Source organism: Primulina huaijiensis, chromosome 2, assembly GCF_012295235.1.
Source record: "Primulina huaijiensis isolate GDHJ02 chromosome 2, ASM1229523v2, whole genome shotgun sequence".
NCBI classification, from domain to species: domain Eukaryota; kingdom Viridiplantae; phylum Streptophyta; class Magnoliopsida; order Lamiales; family Gesneriaceae; genus Primulina; species Primulina huaijiensis.
The window spans coordinates 21,047,613-21,066,338 of NC_133307.1; the positions used below are offsets into that span (position 1 = coordinate 21,047,613).

General features: G+C 35.2%; 2 protein-coding genes, 1 long non-coding RNA gene and 1 pseudogene across 4 annotated transcripts; 1 reads left to right on the top strand and 3 right to left on the bottom strand.

The window, feature by feature from the left end:
- Positions 1-9,079: 9,079 nt before the first annotated feature.
- LOC140969007 (uncharacterized) lies at positions 9,080-12,399 on the top strand. Of its 2 annotated transcripts, none has more exons than XR_012173861.1 (8): positions 9,080-9,364; positions 9,745-9,947; positions 10,028-10,472; positions 10,705-10,912; positions 11,125-11,232; positions 11,309-11,458; positions 11,545-11,626; positions 11,981-12,399. XR_012173861.1 is itself a non-coding variant. In XM_073430230.1 (8 exons), exons 1-8 carry the CDS (start codon positions 9,135-9,137, stop codon positions 12,082-12,084), a joined length of 1,518 nt encoding a protein of 505 aa, XP_073286331.1. In that variant the 5' UTR covers positions 9,080-9,134; the 3' UTR covers positions 12,085-12,399. The 2 variants fall into 2 exon arrangements, 1 of the variants encoding a protein (XP_073286331.1); XM_073430230.1 differs by having other exon boundaries at positions 11,557-11,626.
- On the bottom strand, positions 11,920-12,501 carry LOC140969021 (uncharacterized). The gene is made up of 2 exons (XR_012173862.1): positions 12,139-12,501; positions 11,920-12,099 (listed from the first exon to the last, which is right to left on the bottom strand). It is a non-coding gene; the product is annotated as an uncharacterized lncRNA (long non-coding RNA).
- Positions 12,502-13,122: 621 nt separating this feature from the next.
- On the bottom strand, positions 13,123-14,374 carry LOC140969028 (uncharacterized). The gene has a single exon (XM_073430247.1). It carries the CDS (start codon positions 14,290-14,292, stop codon positions 13,336-13,338), a length of 957 nt encoding a protein of 318 aa, XP_073286348.1. The 5' UTR covers positions 14,293-14,374; the 3' UTR covers positions 13,123-13,335.
- A 1,939-nt stretch (positions 14,375-16,313) lies between these two features.
- LOC140957403 (pentatricopeptide repeat-containing protein At2g21090-like) lies at positions 16,314-17,836 on the bottom strand (annotated as a pseudogene).
- Between the last annotated feature and the right edge of the window lie 890 nt (positions 17,837-18,726).

An 18,726-nucleotide genomic window follows, 5' to 3' on the forward strand; every position in this document is an offset into this window, starting at 1 on the left:
TCCTTAATTTTAAGGCAAGTTCTGAGTTGATTTCTTTCCCACCATGCCAAAGGATCTTCATTGTAATTTTCCCTGATCCTTTTCATTACATCTTCTAAGGATACCTTAGATTCAAACTCTACTTCATTTTTATGTAGAGCTATCTTAAGGCATTCTATCTCTTCTGGTTGGAGTTCTTTATCTGCTCTTAATTGGAGCATTGTTTCTCCGAACCTTCTGGAATCTTTCATTTTTGGGTTAAGAAATTGTCCTGAATCACCACGCTTGCTGCGAAACTGGATTGGCAATTTTCTGTAAAATGCTTCTCTTAGTCTCTGGACTATGATTTTGTGATTACAAGGAGTTGTAAACACTAATCTTCTAGTCTCATTTTCTTGAGTATATGATTTGAACATTTGTAGGAAATTATTTCCTAGGAAGATGTCAGCTCCTGTATCATGAAAATAAATTGGTGGTGTTTTTACCTTGTACCAAGGTGTTTGCTCTGCACCGCCAATCATGATTTCAGTCATCTTAATCCCTTTACATAAGATTAAGATTCTTCTGAAAAAATCTCTTCCAGCAATCTTAGGTAATTCTTCTTCCAAGTTATTTGGAAAAACTCCTCGTTTTGCTGTGCAGATTCCTGCACCTGAATCGATATAAGCAGCAAAATATTCTGCCTTATATTGTTCATACAACATTCCTACTGTAATGTAAATCGAGAATGAGCTTGTGGTCATTGGATTTTCCAAATCTTGTCTTCTGCCATAAACTCCATTTCATACTCTAGACGGTTCCAAGGTTTATGTTCCTCAAGAAACTCTAGTCCAAGAACCAATTGATCTGGTTCTTTCCCTGGAATCCCTGTGATATGAACTTCCAATTCTCCGACTTGGATCATTCCTTGGTAAGTTCCTATCATAGGCTGTTCTAAATAGTAAATGGTATTACAAGGAAATTGATTCCTTTGTTTTGTAATATCAAATACTATTTCGACTTCCTTCCACCCTTCTGGGCATCTAAGCTTTCCTATGGTGGAAAAGCTTTTTGGCTCCTGATGGGTTTCTTGGATATGGGTTTTTCCTCATCTGTAACTTGTAATTCTATCTCCTTAAAAAGATAGTCTGCTTGATTCCAATCTAAGACTTTGATTTCTTTGTAGAATCGGTTTGTCTTGTATTTGGATATCTGTTTCCTGTATTACAGGAAACTCAACTCGTTCTGGATAAATTGCCTGAGCAACTTTTCCAAATATCTCAGGTATTTCAATGAACTCATTTTTAATAAACAATTCTGAATGATGTGTATTAGATAGAGCATATGAAATCTGATAAGTAATAGAATATGATCTATTACCTTCCTTCATTAGCCTTTTCTCTTTGAAATTTTGATGTAATGTCAAGGCTCGGCTAAAATCTCTATCTGCCAGGTTGTAGTCTATCCTTGGATATATAACTCCTACAATCTTTCCTGCACAGAGATTTCCTGAGATAGTTCTCAGTACTGAATCTTGAAGGTTCCCCATTTTTATCGCATATAGCAATATCAATGGGTGAATCGATACCTTCTTTGAAAGTAGCATTTATCATAATCTGGATTGCTCCAATATGAATCCAGGACATAGTCCTTGCTACTTCGATCTTGAATTTTTGTAATTCCTCCTTAATTTCTTCAGAAGGAATTAACTGCATCTCCATTCTATTTCCAGTAAGTTCCATTGGGATAGCCATTTCCCTTCTGGAAACTTTATAGATCAGATGATGCTTTCTGTTTCTTAGGCCAAGATTTCCTAAGAATTTTTCTACCTGTCCTGCAGAGAATCCTTGATATCTTTGAAGACTAGGATTTTCTTTCATGATTCTTTGAACCATGTTATGAGATATGGTTGTCTGGCTAAAGAATCCAGACAAATTCTCATGTGTCTCATTTCGAAACACCTCGTCTTCAGTCAGATTCCGATTCAGTTCCATCGGATTCTTCCTGACTTAAGACTTCTTCTTCTTCATACATACTTTCATCTGAGGCAATATCCTCAAATCTGTATACCTGAAGAAGATCTTGGTAATAAACTGCTTCTTCAATATCCGGGGTTGGATCGAAGCGTTTAATACCTCTCTTTTCATTTTCTGGACAGTTAGTCGAGATATGACCTATTGCTCCACATGTCCAGCAATTACAGTCCTTGAAACTTTCATTGGCCCGAGTATGAGCTCTTCTGAAAGTTTTCTTAGTAGGTGTTCTTCCTGTGCTTCGAGAAGAACTCGACGCCTAAGAAGATATCCTACTTCTAGATGGTCCACTCCTTTGTCCAGATTTGTAAGATCTGGCTTTCTGTCTAGACCATACTGTTCTTGGTTTCCAAGAACTTCTTCCACTTTTAGCATAAGGATGAGTCCTGAAACTTTTCCTCTTATGCTTATGTGGTTTACTTTCAATAATTGTTGGAAGATCATTTTCCTCACAACACAAAGGAGTACGTTTGTTAATACCCCTTAATCTTTTGTAATTCTTTTGTAATGCTGCCATATCACACCATTCCGCCAATTTTCCTTTAAGGAAAGAGGCTCTTCGTGCCAATCTATCTGGATTTCCAGGTACATATTCCCTTAAGAGCATTTCTCTCCAGGGACTTGGCATCTTGGCGAAGAAGAGTTGCATAGCTATATCTTCTTCAACTCCTGAATTCCATCTATATTTAGTGAATAACATAATGTATTCATCTACTAAACAGATGTAATGCAGTTCAAGACTATACAGAGCTTGAGTATATTTTTTCTTCTTCTCTGTATCTTGACTATTAAAATAGTCTACCCATATAAATTGTGCTTTAAACAGGGTAGCCATTCTCCCAGCGATCTCGCTAAGAGATTCACCAGCTAGGACTGATTCTTTGGTCTCTACCGAAGTCATGTCCCAAGCAATTTTTACTGATCCCATGAGACTCATTTCTAGGAGTTTAATGAATCCTTCTCTGTTGAGATCAAGTGTTCCTGCTGCAATTCTCATAGCAGATGTCCAATCATCTATGAGATCTTCCCTGTTTTTGAAATCTAATAAATCAAGGTTAAGCATAACCCCGTAAGGATGTATATGATCTAAAACAGTTTTCCCATAGGGTGTTTGGTGCAAAGGAATTTGAGTTCTCCTTGACCTTGTTCCCGCAGGGTGTGATCCTCCACCAGTATGGAAATCAGATTGAGATTCTCTCATGTTTACATTCTGAGATCCCACACTTTCCCTTGGTGGTTCTTGAGAAGATGACCAAGTTATAGCAGGTATTTCACCTCCTGCTGTGTTCATCTTCAGATCTACAACTTTGAGATTTGCGAAAGATTCCGCAAGCTTTTGTAGATCCTCTAGACCAATCCTTTCTAAGGTTGTCATCAGATTAATTTCTTTTCTGAGACAGACTTAATCAGATTGATCATATTTTCTTTTTCGGTCAATGGTTTTGAAACCACTCTGGCCTTTCCTTGTTGATGTAACAATGGTTCAGTACCAAATGATGGTGGTAACCATCCTCCTGAAGATCTTTTACTATAACTTGGTTGTTGTTCTAGTTTTTGAATTCTTTCTTGAATATCCTTTATTATTCCAAGAATTTCTTCCTGGTTTTCAAGGATCTTTTCAACTCGTTGCGGTACAAAGTATAGCATATTGCCATAATTTTGTACTGTCTTCTGAATTTCCCTAAGATCGGAAGAGATCTTAGAGGAATCTGGAACTATTTCCAGAAACATATTTGTTTGGATCATAAGTTTACCTGAGGGTGCTGATGCTTCCCTTTCTGTTTCTGATATCTAACAGTAGTTAGATTCCCTTGTTTATATTCCAAAATATTGGAATAATTCTTGTAAATTATTTTTCTCGAACAAAAGTTCGGATTCATAATTTTCCGAAATTCTCCTCCTCAAACATTTTGTTTCTTTGTAATAATATATTTTGTGTTTGAAATAAATCAACCATAAGTTCTAATACCATTTTGTGAAGCGCGGAGGATCAATAGAAGAATTTTAAGGAAGAAGGGGTATTTTTTGCTTTTTTAAACTTTTAGGGAGTTTAAACAAATATTTTTAGGTGTAGGGAGTTGGAATAAATTTGAGTTGGGTGTTAGGGATTTATTTACAGTTTACCCTTGATTTATTGTCAATTATTAATCTATTTTTTTAATTACTTCAATTTTATATTTATACATGTTGAGTAGATTGTGTGAGTGATAATAGTACTGAGATAGATTACCTATTGCGAAGTTCATGTGCGTCAAGTTGCTGATGTTGCACTGGTTGACTATGTGGATCGTAAAAGACTGATGTAAGATCTTAACGAGAAATATTGTCTATGCTAAGAACATGATTGGCGGTAGAGAAAATGTAAAAGTGATATCTAAAAGATACGAGACATCACTAATAGAAAGACACACACCTTCTCGGATTCATGGGCCTAACAGCCTGACCCATTATCATTCAAGTAGGTACATTCTACGCTGCAACAAATATAAGAAAATAAAGTTGTGTCTTGGCTAACACTTGACCTAGTGGTAAACGTTTGATCTTAAAAATACAAATGGTCGGATTAATTCGTATGAGTGGTAAGAGAAAGGGAAAGAGCATCATGCTCGAGTTAGATGATCATTATTTTCTTTCATTCAATGTCAATAACTATGATCTTGATTTTTCCGATGAGAAACATCATCAAGAACAACATACTCGAGTTGATGTTGCCGCTCAACAAAATACATCATTATCAAATTCAAGAAAGAATGAGTAATTCGAATGAGCCTAAAACTTGAGCGATGTCTTGCCACACATCCAATATTTTCATCAAACATTTCAATAAGGCGACGCTTCCTTGTGGTGATTTGCAAGCCAAATATAAATATTGTTCGAAAAATTAAAATTTTTAAGAAGGAGAAGGTTATGTACTTTAACGCGACACGTCGAGAAGAATCATCCGGTGAAAATTAGTATTGATCGTGTTAGAACTTTTCAAGTTCACAATCTTGATTTTAATATTAACAAAACTTGTTATTTTGTGTTACTAATATTCTATCTTAGTGTGCAGAAGTTAAGATCAGTCACGAGCTGTTTATATCGCAAACTGAAGACCTAACTGTTCGTACAAACTGAATCAATATAATTGTTACGTCAATTGAGCAATCCAGCTGATTGTCCAGTTGATAGGTGGTTCATCAGGAGCACCTCAGAAGCCTGGCCAGCCGAAAGAGTGTTCAACTGATGAAGAAACCCAGCTGATCAATTCAAATGAACGAGAGTGAAAGCTGTTCAACTGACGAGTCAATTGATTTCATCAGCCCGACTGAAGATCAGTTCAGCTGACTATTTCGAAGCATCAGTCAGAATCTTTCAGTTGTAGATGAAAACAAACTCTTTCAATGGATTCCAGCTGTGCGTGAAGGTACAAAGCCATTATCCAGTCAAATGACAATAAAGGGAAGTTGCATCAGAGCATTAAAGACAAAACGTTGCAGAAAAGCAGTCAAAAAATCGAGACACAAAGTCCAAGAAACAAATTCAAGATGCAATGGATACAATAAATGAGTATTACTGTACGATCAATTTTTCCCACCTATATAAAGAGAAGATCGGTGAAGACTCAATAAGAACAACACACATAGAGAGAAAAAGCTTCAAAGCAAATAAGGGAGAAAAGAAAGGGTACGCACATTGTAAATCAGCTTTCAGAAGTAATCAACCCAGAGAGACACGTCAATTTGTTATCAGCTTAGTGTAGAAGCTTATTTTCCTCAGTGTGTGAGAACCTCATTGTTCAGTTCCCACACACAAACACTCTCTCAACCACTCAAATGCAGTCTTGCACAAAGACGTTAAACTTGTGTATGTAGTCTTTGACACATAGACGTTAAAGAAATGTTGGCTGGAAGGTGCTGCCTTCAGTCGTAGCTAGGAGTTCAGTTTAGGCAGTAGTGTAAGTCCTAGCTGAGTGGGTTTGTACAAAGAGTTGTATAAATCAAAGTATTCTAATGGATCCTATCCGTGGAGGTAGAAGGGGTGACGCAGGAGCATTTGAAGTCTCCGAACATCCATAAACATATCTTGTATATTTAACTGACTAACTGCTGTTTTCAAATTGTTTGGATCAATTAGAGTATCCGTCAGTTCAGTTGTCACCATAACTGAACTGATAAATGCAAAAAATAATCTAAAATTTTTCAGTTATTCAGTTTACATAAGTTAAAATATTTTCTAATAACAGTCTTCTTCACGAAGGATTACTTCGAATTTCTTCCGCTTGGTTTTAAACCAAACTCAATTTAATTCATCGGTGTTAACATTCTTAGAACACGAGTTATTGCAGCTCATTGGAGAATATAGTGTTCGAAATGCCTTCAAAGACACTAGCACACTCGATCCTTCATATCGTTCTCAAACTCAAATGTCAGCATTCTCATCTCAAATGAATAATGATTCCCAATTATTTAAATTTTACAAATCTAAATTTAGAGAAGAAACGACTAATTATTGTGCAATTGAACAATTTACTTTTAGTTTTAATGATAAATCATATTTCGAAAATTGATTTTTAACATGTTCAACTCTTTCTATTAGACATATCCCACGAAATAAACTTAAACACACTTAAAAAATTAGTTGACAAAAAATTAATTAGAGAATTTGCTAGTTTAAATAATAAAGTTTTTTATGTTCGGATATTTGTAGTGATCATTGGTAAAGTTGTTCATATAAGATTATTACGTGTCATTGAATTGATAGTTCTTGGAATATTCTAAAAATATTGCTTGCGTATAGATGTTTTAACGAATCTTGACGACACAAAATATATCTCAAATCATATTTGTCATTTTAGAAGAATATGTTTAACTACTCAAGTTTTTTCAATTCATTTTGATAATGCTAGTGCAAATATTTATAGTATTAGTGAGATTATTAAAATATATAAAACATCACTAGGTGATAATTTTTTTATATTAGGTGCATATGTAATATTTTAAATTTTCGTGTGTTCAATATGGACTGAAAATTTTAGAGTCTTATATTAAACCAATTAAGATCACAATTCATTATCTATTAAGACATTCTAAAGTGAAACAATGGATCAAATTTTGCAAAATAAATAATATGAAGCCCAAACAGTTTGAACAAGATGTTCCAGCTCATTGTAATTCAACATATAAATTGTTATTATCGTCTTTTCAATATAAATATTTATTATGCATATTTTTTTATTAACATGTTAAAAATCATGATATTTATTTTTTTTCAAATCAATGGAACACATGCATTAAGTATTTGTGAAATTTTAAAAATGTTTAATGATGCTAATGACAACTTATTCAGTGTTTATTATCACACTTCTCGTTTAATTTTAATACATTATTGCAACGTTGCATGTATTGTTAGTGAACATATTAAATATAGTGATGACGATTTAGTTTAATATATTTATGTCATGAAAATAAATTGAGAAAAATATTTTTTTAGAAATTCTAAAATATTTTTATGTGCTTTTGTTTTAGATCCTATACTTAAATTAGACGGTTTATAATAAATGTTAAAAATATATTATGATTTTTTAGACCCTTAAAAAATTAGCTCATTGATTTTGTTTAATATTAGAATTCATTTATATGATATTTATAATGAATTTAACACCAAATATGGTGAACAAATATTTTTACATGAAACATAATCCACTATCATTATTGATATCACTTCTAAACTTACTAAAATACAACTTTTATTAAGGGAGTGAACGAAATGCCCATGAAGATCCTCAAACTCTAGTAAATAACTTGTGAATTATTTTGTCACTATTTTTGATTTGATTGATGCAGGTGAGGAAATTTTCGACATATTACAATGATGATCGTAGAAAATACAAATATATACAATAGTGTTTATAAATTATGATGACAAAAAAAAAATCTAGTTTGCCCGTTTCAACAGTTGTAATGGAACAAAATTTTAATATCGGAGGAAATACATTATATGAGAGACGCTTAGCTTAATGTTGGAAAATTTGGAAGCCCAATATTTGCTAAATGATTGGTCAAAACCCGCTAGCCGTTCCACAAGATGTTAAAAGTGATGAAGAAGACCGAGACGAAATTGAGGAAACATCCGGAACAACGTAGAGAGAAATGTGAGTGATTGAACAACACCACTCTTAAGGTAAGTATGTAAAGGTAAACGAACTATATGTTCCTTGATTTTTCTAGATCAAAAAAGAACACGTAGATAAATGCAAGATTTTTTTGAAAGTTAGATTTTTATTTAAATAATATATTTTAAAAAACAAAAAGATTGAATTAGATTTTTATTTAAATAATATATAAAAACAAAAAACAAAAAGATTGAACCAGACTCAGACCCGGTGGTTGTCAGAGCCCGGATCCAAACTGTCGGTCCATATCCGACCACAAGAGAGCCGGTTAAAAGTCGGGGATATACTGACCCAGAATCGGACCTAGATCGGCCATGGCCAAGCGTACCTATCATCCTTCATCACACTTTTCTTAAAAAGCTTAGTGAAAGAAAAATGTGTATTTTATTTTTTAACTTCAGTCAACTATATTCTTAAGAAAATGACTTTCTCAAGTATATTTTTAATATACTTGAGGAGATCATTTTCTTAAAAAAAGAGTTAATCGAGATTATTTAACCAATTTCTCCGAAAGAAAAAGAAGAGAACGAGAAAATAAAATAAGAAAAGATACAGGGAGAGAATAGAAAAAACATGTATTTTTTTGTTTGGGAATTGGAAAAACAAAAGAAAATAAATAAATTAAATATATTTGAAAACAATTTTTTTTCCTCTCATTTCCTTCTACTTTTTGGAGGAAAATATTTTAGGTTTGAAAGATATTTTTTTTGCTATTTCTTTTCTTTCCTTTTTCTTAAAAATCGTCCAAACAAAATATTTTTAAATCATTCATTCTAAATTATTTTTTAAAGATATTTGAGAGAATAATTTTGGTCAAATTTTATTTTTAAAAAATAACTTTTTATAAGTTTATTTGATTATTGTTACATACAAAATGATTTTTTTTTTTTAAAAAAATATTTGATTTGCAAAATTCCCTTTCTTTTTAAAGGCGCATTTGTGGCTCACTTATAATACACCGAGCGGCGGCGAGGGGGAGGCTGGCGACCATGCCGAGCAAAAGGAAGAGGAAGAGCGGCGGAGAGACGCGAGGTATTCACCCACGAAATAAATACTCTGATAATCCACCGGATTTCTGCTTGTTGGCTTCTCTCTACCCCAGTTTCCAGCCCTACGTTTTCTACTCTCGTGAAGGTAAACCCAAAATCGACTGGACGGATTTTAATGCCACCCGAGAGTTGACCAGGGTTTTGCTACTCCATGATCATGGACTCGACTGGTATGCTAGTTCATGTTTTTTTTTTTTGGGGAAAATTTGCTGCTATTCCTGTTATACTAACAAAGTTTTTTAATTTCCGATTTCAAGTCTCTTGATATCTAACACTTGAGCGATGTTGCTATTACTTTGTTTAGTGATATTATGCTATCGAATATTGTTTACCTGTCGTCTTTGCTCTTCTTCTTCTTTGGCCTTTTCTTCTTACGTATCTATGTATTTGATTATGTTTAGGTTCAAATGGCAACTTTATTCGATAACTTTTCTCAGCTGAACAATAGCTTGTTTTTTGAGTAATTGAACCAGACACAATGTCTAGTTGTACTATGTTTGTTAATGTTTCTTGTAATGTGGTTAACAGAATGGAGTCTTAACATTTGTAGGTGGATTCCTGATGGTCAGCTGTGTCCTACAGTGCCCAACAGGTCAAATTACATCCATTGGATAGAGGATCTTTTGGCCTCAAACCTCATTTCAGGAACCCGGGTAGATGGCAGAGTGAATGGTTTTGATATTGGAACTGGAGCAAATTGCATTTATCCCCTTCTTGGTGCTTCCCTTCTTGGTTGGAAGTTTGTTGGTTCAGGTACTCTGTAAATTTCTTCTGTGTTCTCCTCGTGAACTTTTCTATGTTGTGCTAAATGTTGCATCATTGCACTGTTTTAGATGTTACTGATGTAGCTATAGAGTGGGCGAATAGAAATGTAATGAACAATCCTCATATAACTGAGTTGATAGAAATTAGAAGAGTTGAGTGTGAGGATGACATTTTTGATGTGGAAGAACTTCAAACAAAGAAGCAACATAGTAGTGAATGCGACTTGGATTCGCACGACGAAAAGGCTCTTGAAATTATGCCTGCACCATCATCTGTGGTGGGCAAAAAGAAGGGTTATTGTGGGTCACCTGTGCTTCTTGGTGTTGTCAAGGATGGGGAGAACTTTGACTTCTGTATGTGTAACCCTCCATTCTTTGAGACGATGGAGGAAGCGGGGTTGAATCCAAACACGGCTTGTGGTGGAACTTCAGAGGAGATGGTCTGCTTTGGTGGTGAACGGGCTTTCATCAGTCGCATAATTGGTGATAGTGTTCAGCTGAAGCACAGATTTAGGTATTGGTTTTTGTATCTAGTAATGTTTTATGTGGCGACAATTATCTTTACTGGTTTATTACTTTATTTGGTCGTCTAAGTGAAACAACCATCTAAATTTGACACTTGGTTGCTATATAGTTTAAAGATGTGTTGACCACTATCATCAGCTATTGATTTTGGTGTTGTGGCAAGCAATTTCAACAAATTTTCTCCAAAATCCAATTATTTCCCTCACCCATTGTTTCTGTAGGTGGTTCACCTCAATGGTTGGAAGGAAATCAAATCTGAGTATGCTGGTAGCAGAACTGTGGGATAACGGAGTCACAGTGGTGAAGACAACTGAATTTGTTCAAGGCAAGACATCAAGATGGGGGCTTGCTTGGTCTTTTCTACCTGCTTCAAGAACGCCGATATCGTCTCGAAGGATTGAAAAAAATAACCAGTCTTTCATGCTGGAGGTTTGGAATCCTTTTCCTCTTACTGTAGATAAATCCTTTAGGTGTCTTATTTTGTCAGTAACTTACAGTCTGCATGGATCCGGATTCCGGAGCTACTTATATTTATACAGCATCGATCATAATATAGTTTAATCTTTCTAATTTGTTCCTACACATAGTGAAGATATATAATTCTCGTGAATATGACAGGTCATATATTTGTGTATGCATAGGGCCTTCAACGTCAGTATAGCGCCTTTCATGTTTTGCAGTCCATCGAATCCTTTCTATCCTGCAGTAGAGCCACGTGTAAAGTAGATGCTGCTGCATTCAGAATCGATGTATTGCAAGTATTTTCAATTTGTTTTCTTGGATTTTGACCATGTCTTTAGGTGAATAATCATTTTAAATATACAGACCACTGCTTCAAGGGAACAATGTGATGCAATTTTGAAGACAGGAAAAGGTTATAAGAAGGGAGATGATGGTTTTCATCATGAGTTGGAAACGCACAATCCTTCAGATGATCACCACATTCAATCAGATGCCTTGCGCTTTCGTATTTCGGTAATTTTATTCAGCTGGTGCACGCATTTATTGTTATGCTTTTTATTTTAAATTTTTTTTAAAATCTTGAACGTAACGTTTATCAGTTTCATTTGTAGGTATTTCAGCAAATCCCTGGAACACTTTTGGTTAGGGGAACATTGCACGAAAGAGAAAGCTCCAACTCAGGTATTATTACATTTCTTGAAGTGAAGGAGGGAGCCCTCTCTGGGATTTCCTGCTCAAATTGTTGCTTTTCACTATTTCAGTTAGAAAGCAGCTACTTCAGCTTCTACCACTCTTCAATATCCATTTTGTTCTTTCTCATCGAACGGATGCCATCCATCTTCTGAAAATATTATATATTCAGAAATTGAGAATCGAAGAAATCCTTTTCGTTATATAAATCTGTCTTTGTGGATGTAACCAATGGCATTCTGCAACACAAGTGGACATACTTTTTTCAGCAAAAACTGTTAAGCTCAATCGAATCCTTTCTCTTTGTGACCTTGCTCCTTTGCCACCTTTTGTTTTTCAATGCAGATGTGTTTTCACTAATATTTCAGCATCTTGAACAAGTTTTAAGAAACAAGTTCTGCTATGAAAGAACATTATCTGATGGATCTTGCTCCAAGAATAGAAGATAGAATATGCACAACATACTGATGGATTTTACGCCAAGAAGAATATGCACAACATACTATCCACCATTTTTTTTATCTGCGTGGAAGATTTGCTGCAGAGAATCAGGAAACCATTCCTTGGTTTGAACAGATTCTTTCAATTTCATCCGAAACAGGGCTCTGCAGAATCTAGGCCCTTGTTCAATCAAGAGCTTTATGTTTCTTTGTGTCACCACAGAAAGAACTCGTGTGATTTAAGGTCACTTTAAACTGTTAAATCACTAATATTAGATTTAGACCATGGAAATTGTTGGATATATAGATCCTACATATATTTTTGTTGGACATATTTTTATAGATATTTTCATTGTATGTAATGTTTTGTTTTCTGGTGTAACATAGATCATATCAACAAAATCTTTGGTGAAAAAATGAGTTTGGATTTCATGTCACAGCGGGGTGGGGTTATATTATGTCCCATCGTTCGAATATCTGGAGAGAGGATCATGCCATTGGGACAAAAGTTCTGGGATCATTCATGTCACTTTTATGGCTCAAATGACCTTAATAACATCATCTTTTAACAAAATAATAATTTTGGTGAGCGGAGATGACTTTTGATGAGGAACACCTTATATATTTATATATATGTATATATGCAGATGAATAGAAAAGAATTATAAATCCACTCAGCAGTCCTTTGTTTTTCTTTTCTAATTTTTGAATGCAATAATCAACAGTATAAATGGTCTTAAATATTTTATTATTTCTTTGACTAAATGATGTAAAATATTTGTTTTAGCCAGTAAAAAAACAGCGCTCTTAATAGTTGAAGTTTCTATATTTTATGGCATTTTAAAAACAAATTATGCTTAGAGATTTAAAAATTGAATTGAATCCAAATATAATACAACAAGAAAATTGTTTTTAATAGTATATAGCAAAGTTTCTCATTCCATAGGGGGAAAAAAACAAATTTCATAAATAAAATTATTATTCCAGAAAATATACATATATGAAAAATATTGATTCCAAGAAAAATAAATTGGATACCACAGATTATTCCAATTATCTGCAGATATTAATCACACACAACATACGAATCAGATGTTTCAGACAAAAGAAGACGTATGAATTGGATAGAGGAGCCAGGATCCTCATCCAACAAAGCAACGAAATTAACGATTTTTACAAACCCGAATGGAAAACGAATCAAACAACCGACCCGACCCATCATGGCATTAGCCCTGAACATGACAAAGGTAGAAGAAATATTCAAGCTTTGCCTTCAATCCTAGCATTGGTAAGCCCTGCACATGCATCCACGAAATCTTCAGAAATGAAATCTTCCGAGAAAATCTGCAACCTGTCAGCCAATCCCCTCTCGAAGCATTGACTTATGAACATTCTCGAATACGGGCGGATCCTATTCGTAACGGGTCTCACGCACAGAACGGGGTTATCAGCCTGAGGCGTCACAGTGTTCTCCACCCTGTAGAAGAATTTACGGTTCGCCACCGGCTGCTGCTCCCCTAAATGCTTCATATTGCTCTCGAATTTCTTCGATGGCAAATCAGTGTCGATCCAGTTATCTTTCAGGTACCCGGAGCTCCATAATGGGCTCCCCGGCTTCGGTTGCGGGGTTTTTCTAGGCTTCCAAACGCAGATGACGCGTTTCGGCAGCAGTTCCGATATTGTTTTCCCAAATACTTGTTCGTCTTGGTGGATCAAATACTCGCCGAGTTGTTCTTCCAAGTACTTGTCGAAATCAGGGGGGTCGTCGTGCCCGAATTCTGTCCTGATCTCGAGGATTACAACCTCGGATTGTGTCTCCGACAGGAACTTCTTGAGGTCCTGAATGACGACATCAACGCTGTAGGTGAGGAGGATTCCGTGGCAGACTCGGCGATCTTCCTGGACCCGGATATCCAGGACCCTGGCTCCTGTTACCAGCTGTCGGTAGATTGAGAGGGATTGGCATTGCGCGAAGGGGCGGCTGACAAACGGGATTCCGATCTTGTTGGTGGCGGAATCATGTGTCCCAGGCCAGACAATCTGGTTGATTCGAAGCTTTTCCGGGCCGAGACACGACATCCAGTTCTTCCGGTCCGACGGGCAGTAGTCGTGACATGGAAAATCGGTTCCCCCGGTTTGTTTCAGGTCGACGAGGACCTTTTTCTCCGTGGATATTGATTTTCGCCGCTCGACTTGCTGGGAGACGACGGCTCCCATGGTGGTGAAGGATCGGAGGAGATGAGAATTTCAATTAATGTAGGAATATCTATGATCCTTTCCTTTGTAATTATGTAGGTTGAAACGTTATTTACTTCATTTTATCACCTATGTTAACTATTAGATGCGTTTCATTGCATTTGTTTCCAACACACACATATATATATATAAAATAATTTCTGTATATCTATATTTTACCTACCGTGGAGTTAGTTTGTAGGCACCCACGTTAAGTATGTTGCATGGAAATATTCGCATTTTAGTTTATAGATATGTATTTTGTGAAGTGAAATTAATCTTAAAATATATTTGTAATTAATTACATTTCTATATGATACAAAATATATGTTGAGATATTAGACTCATCCTTACATGACCAAATTTTTAAAGAACACACAATTTTTTGTCATCTTGTTGGATGAATTTTTCTTGAGTTGAGGCCAATGGTTTTACCATCCCATGCACCAATAATTAGGAGCAGGAAGAATCGATTAGTTGTGTGGAGGTTTGACTTTAATATATGAGAGAATTATTTCAATTTTCTTTATATTAAGTTCGTCTCTGTCGGCAATCACCTTGTGTGTTTATATATATATATATATATATATATATATATTTAGTGACAATGAATCAATGATCATATCTTATTGGTTTATTTATTTAGTAAAATAAAACTGGAAGAAACGTAATGTCATCTTCATTTTAATTAATGTTTCTATTGGAGTTTAATGCACCTTTAAGGTGTGGTGGGACTCGCTGGCTTGAATTATTGGATAGATATTATTATTATTACATAATATTTTTTTTAAAAAATCTAATTTCTTTCTAGGTCCACTTGCACGGCTGTCCAATGCCATACCACATGTGACTCGTTTCTTTAATCACTCAATTGATTAATATTAAAACATATAGACATCATCTGTATTTTAGTTCAGTAGAGCAAATAATTTTATTTTGAAGATTTGATTGAGCAAATGAAATGAAATTAATAGGAAAAATAACATTACAAAAAATATTTCCGAACTTGTCTTACCAAAAAAGAGAAGAGTAGGTCTCTTGTGAGACAGTCTGACGAATATTTATATGTGAGACAGGTCAACCCTATCGATATTCACAGTAAAAAGTAATATTCTTAGAATAAAAAGTAATAATTTTTCATTGATGACATAAATAAGATATCTGTCTCATAAAATATGATCCGTAAGACCCTCTCACATACGTTTTTTATGAAGAAAAATCAATGGAACCTCTTCTTGATAGTATGATAAAGGCAATTATACCATATCATAATGGTCAATTTTTGTTTTCTTCGAATAATGCAATAGATTGATGAACAAATCAATGGAGATAGATAGATCCGAGAACATTGATAGATCTTTCTTTGTTTCTTATAATAAATGCTTAGAAAGAGTTCAGAAATTCTGTATAGGAATGCCGACAGTGAATAATAAAATTTGTATTTTTTAAAAAACAAAGTTACGCACGTATCTCTTTTTCAATTTTATATATAAAAAAAAAAAACATGTAAGAGCAGCGCCAAAAAGTAAAATGATTTACTCAAAACTATTTATTTCGAATAATGATGAGATTTAACGTTTGAGTTAAGTTTTATAATAATAATAATAAAAGCTAAAAAAAACTATGTATCTTTATATTTCAGTCTTTCACCGTCAAATCCTACCAGTCAAACTGTCTGCAACGTACCAAGAAAACACTTGATGCATTAGGGGAGTCCTTAGACCATCTCCAACTAAAATGGTACAGCTTTTCTTCCCCCAACGAAGGTTGCGCTGTTTTGCCAAAATAGCGCATTCCCACTCCTCTGCGCCAGAGGTTTGTTTCTTTTTTTTTTTTTTTNATATATGTAAAATAACAAGAATATTTCGAGAATATTCTTTTTGATGTAAGATTTGAAGTAAATGGGTTGGACATGAATGTTGTATTTGATGCAGAAATCGCACTATTTTAGTGTAAAAATTGCAACAAAATAGATTTTGTGATTGGAGATGGCCTTAGCTGATTTATCCATTATCAAAACATCCTGATCGACCCAAAATATCAACGACACAAGCATAATGCTGTTGATCAGGATTAACATTGTATTCTTGAGTCATGGACTCTAACAAAATAAGTCCTTCTTGGATAAGCCCCGAATGCCTGTCTACAAGCATTCAGAAGGGTAAGTAGCGTGATGCTGTCTGGTTTAACAGCAATTCTAGCCATATCTGCAAACATTTTTATTCCTTGTTTCCACAACCATGGTGTGCTAATGCAGAGATCATAGTGTTCCACAACACAACATTTTGCTTGTTTTTTTTTGTAGAATTGAAAACCCTTTCCCCAATTTCTAAGTTTCCACATTTCCAATACATGTTAATGAAAGAGCTCACATAAACAGCATTAAGCCTTAGGCCTGAGGTTATCATATATGAATGAATTTGTCTACCGCACTCTAGTGAAATTATGCTAGCACAAGCTAACAAGCAATTGCTAAAAGTGAATTAATCAGCTTCATCGCGATGCCTAATCATATCCATGAACACCTTAAGGGCTTCATTCCCATTCCATTTTGGGCATATCCTGCGATCAAAGCAGTCCAAGAAACAGAATTCTTTTCGGGCATCGTGGCAAATACTTCCCGAGCAGAATCCATATCACCCCATCGAGCAAAAGCAGATACCCAAAGTGGTCCAAGCAAGAACACCCCTCTTTATCATCTCATCAAACAACCTCCTAGCATCCCATAGCTCGCCACATTTTGGATGCGCATCAACAATAGAACTCGAAAAAACCAAATTTGACAAGAACCCAACAACAAGAACTTGACTGTGCAATTGCTTAGCAAGGCACAACTCTCTTAACTTGAGACAAATTGTTGCAACACCAGCAAAACTATACTCATTAAAGTCAATATCCAATCTCCTCAACTGCAAATAAAGCTTTATAGCCTCATCAAACTGCCCACTCTGCACATATGCCATCACCACCGTATTCCAACTCACAAGGCATTTTGTCGAACAACCTTCTCGCCGGCTTCAACTTCTCCAACTTCGCATACTCGGAAAGCTTATTGTTCCAAGAATACAAGTTTTTCACACTCATTTTTCCAAACACCTCACGAGCCTTCTCATGATCACCGCATTTCACATACACGTTAATCAAATGGTTGGACAGAAAAGTGCCGGGATGCTTTGAACCCGTCATCTTCAAATGACGGTGAAACCATCTACCCTCTTTACCGAATTTCGCATCGGCGCATTGTTGAACGAGATTGGAAATAATTTTAGAGTTCAAACGGAATCCTTTGGGATCTGAGGTGAGATAGAGAGATTTCTGGAGAATACAAGGATGCTTGCGATTTTTTGTGTGGAACTTCCCGAAGGAAGCTGTCAATGTGCGAGGTGAATGGGGGAGAGAGGACATTGCAGTAAGGGCAACATGAGAGCTCTGGCGAGCAGCGCCGCCTCAGATTGGTCGCAGCTGTGCGGCGTGGACCTTTGAACATGAGATTGGATGAACCAAAATGGTTACTATAGCCCATGGAACGTAGAATAGTATCATTTGGACTTCTTATTTGGGCTTCGACCCAGAGATCCCCCAATATATACTACTACATGTGCGCTCCTTATCCATTCCCAAGGAGAGATAATTTAGACTTGGATAAATCCACACTTCCACAACCCTTAAAAAAACATCAACAAAAAAAATAAAAAAAATTGTGAGACGAATATCTTATTTGGATAATTTATGAGAAAAAATTATTTTTATGCAAAAAATATTGTAAATATGAGCAAAATTTATTCATAAAACCGTTGCTAAAACTAAAACAAATCTTTTTTTTAAATCGGATGTCTCGTTTTTGGTTTACAAGATTTGACCTTGTGGCTTGGTGGAAGTTGCCATCAGTACCTTACTTTTTGCTCAACTGGCTTGCGCTTGTCTTTATTAATTTGTTGCAGTTCATTTTGAGAAAGCACAATATTAAGCAAAGCTTAGTCCATGTCATGATTTATGTTGTTCTAGTTTTCAGTTACTAATTTGTAGTGTAGATTAATTTATATGTGTTTGTCGTTTATTTATGAATTATGGTGTTGAATATATTTAGAATAATTTTCATAACTTAGGCCGGGTTTTAGTCCCAATGGTCTTTCAATTGATTTTCTCGCTCGGGTTCGATTATTATTAGTATTTTGTCCTAAGAGCTCTAAAAAAGAAACTCGTTATGTTGACAAGATGTCACAAGATTTTAATAAAATATCACTTCTCGAAAAAAGTTATAGATCGAAGATGAATATCACACAACCAAGTGCATATATTACACCTTTGGTTAGAACTCCTAAAATTTTGAATTCTCACAACCAAGTTTAATATTACACCTTACACCGTTCCTCGATATCGACGCCAAAATTTCGTCGACCGTCGTCCAACCTCCAA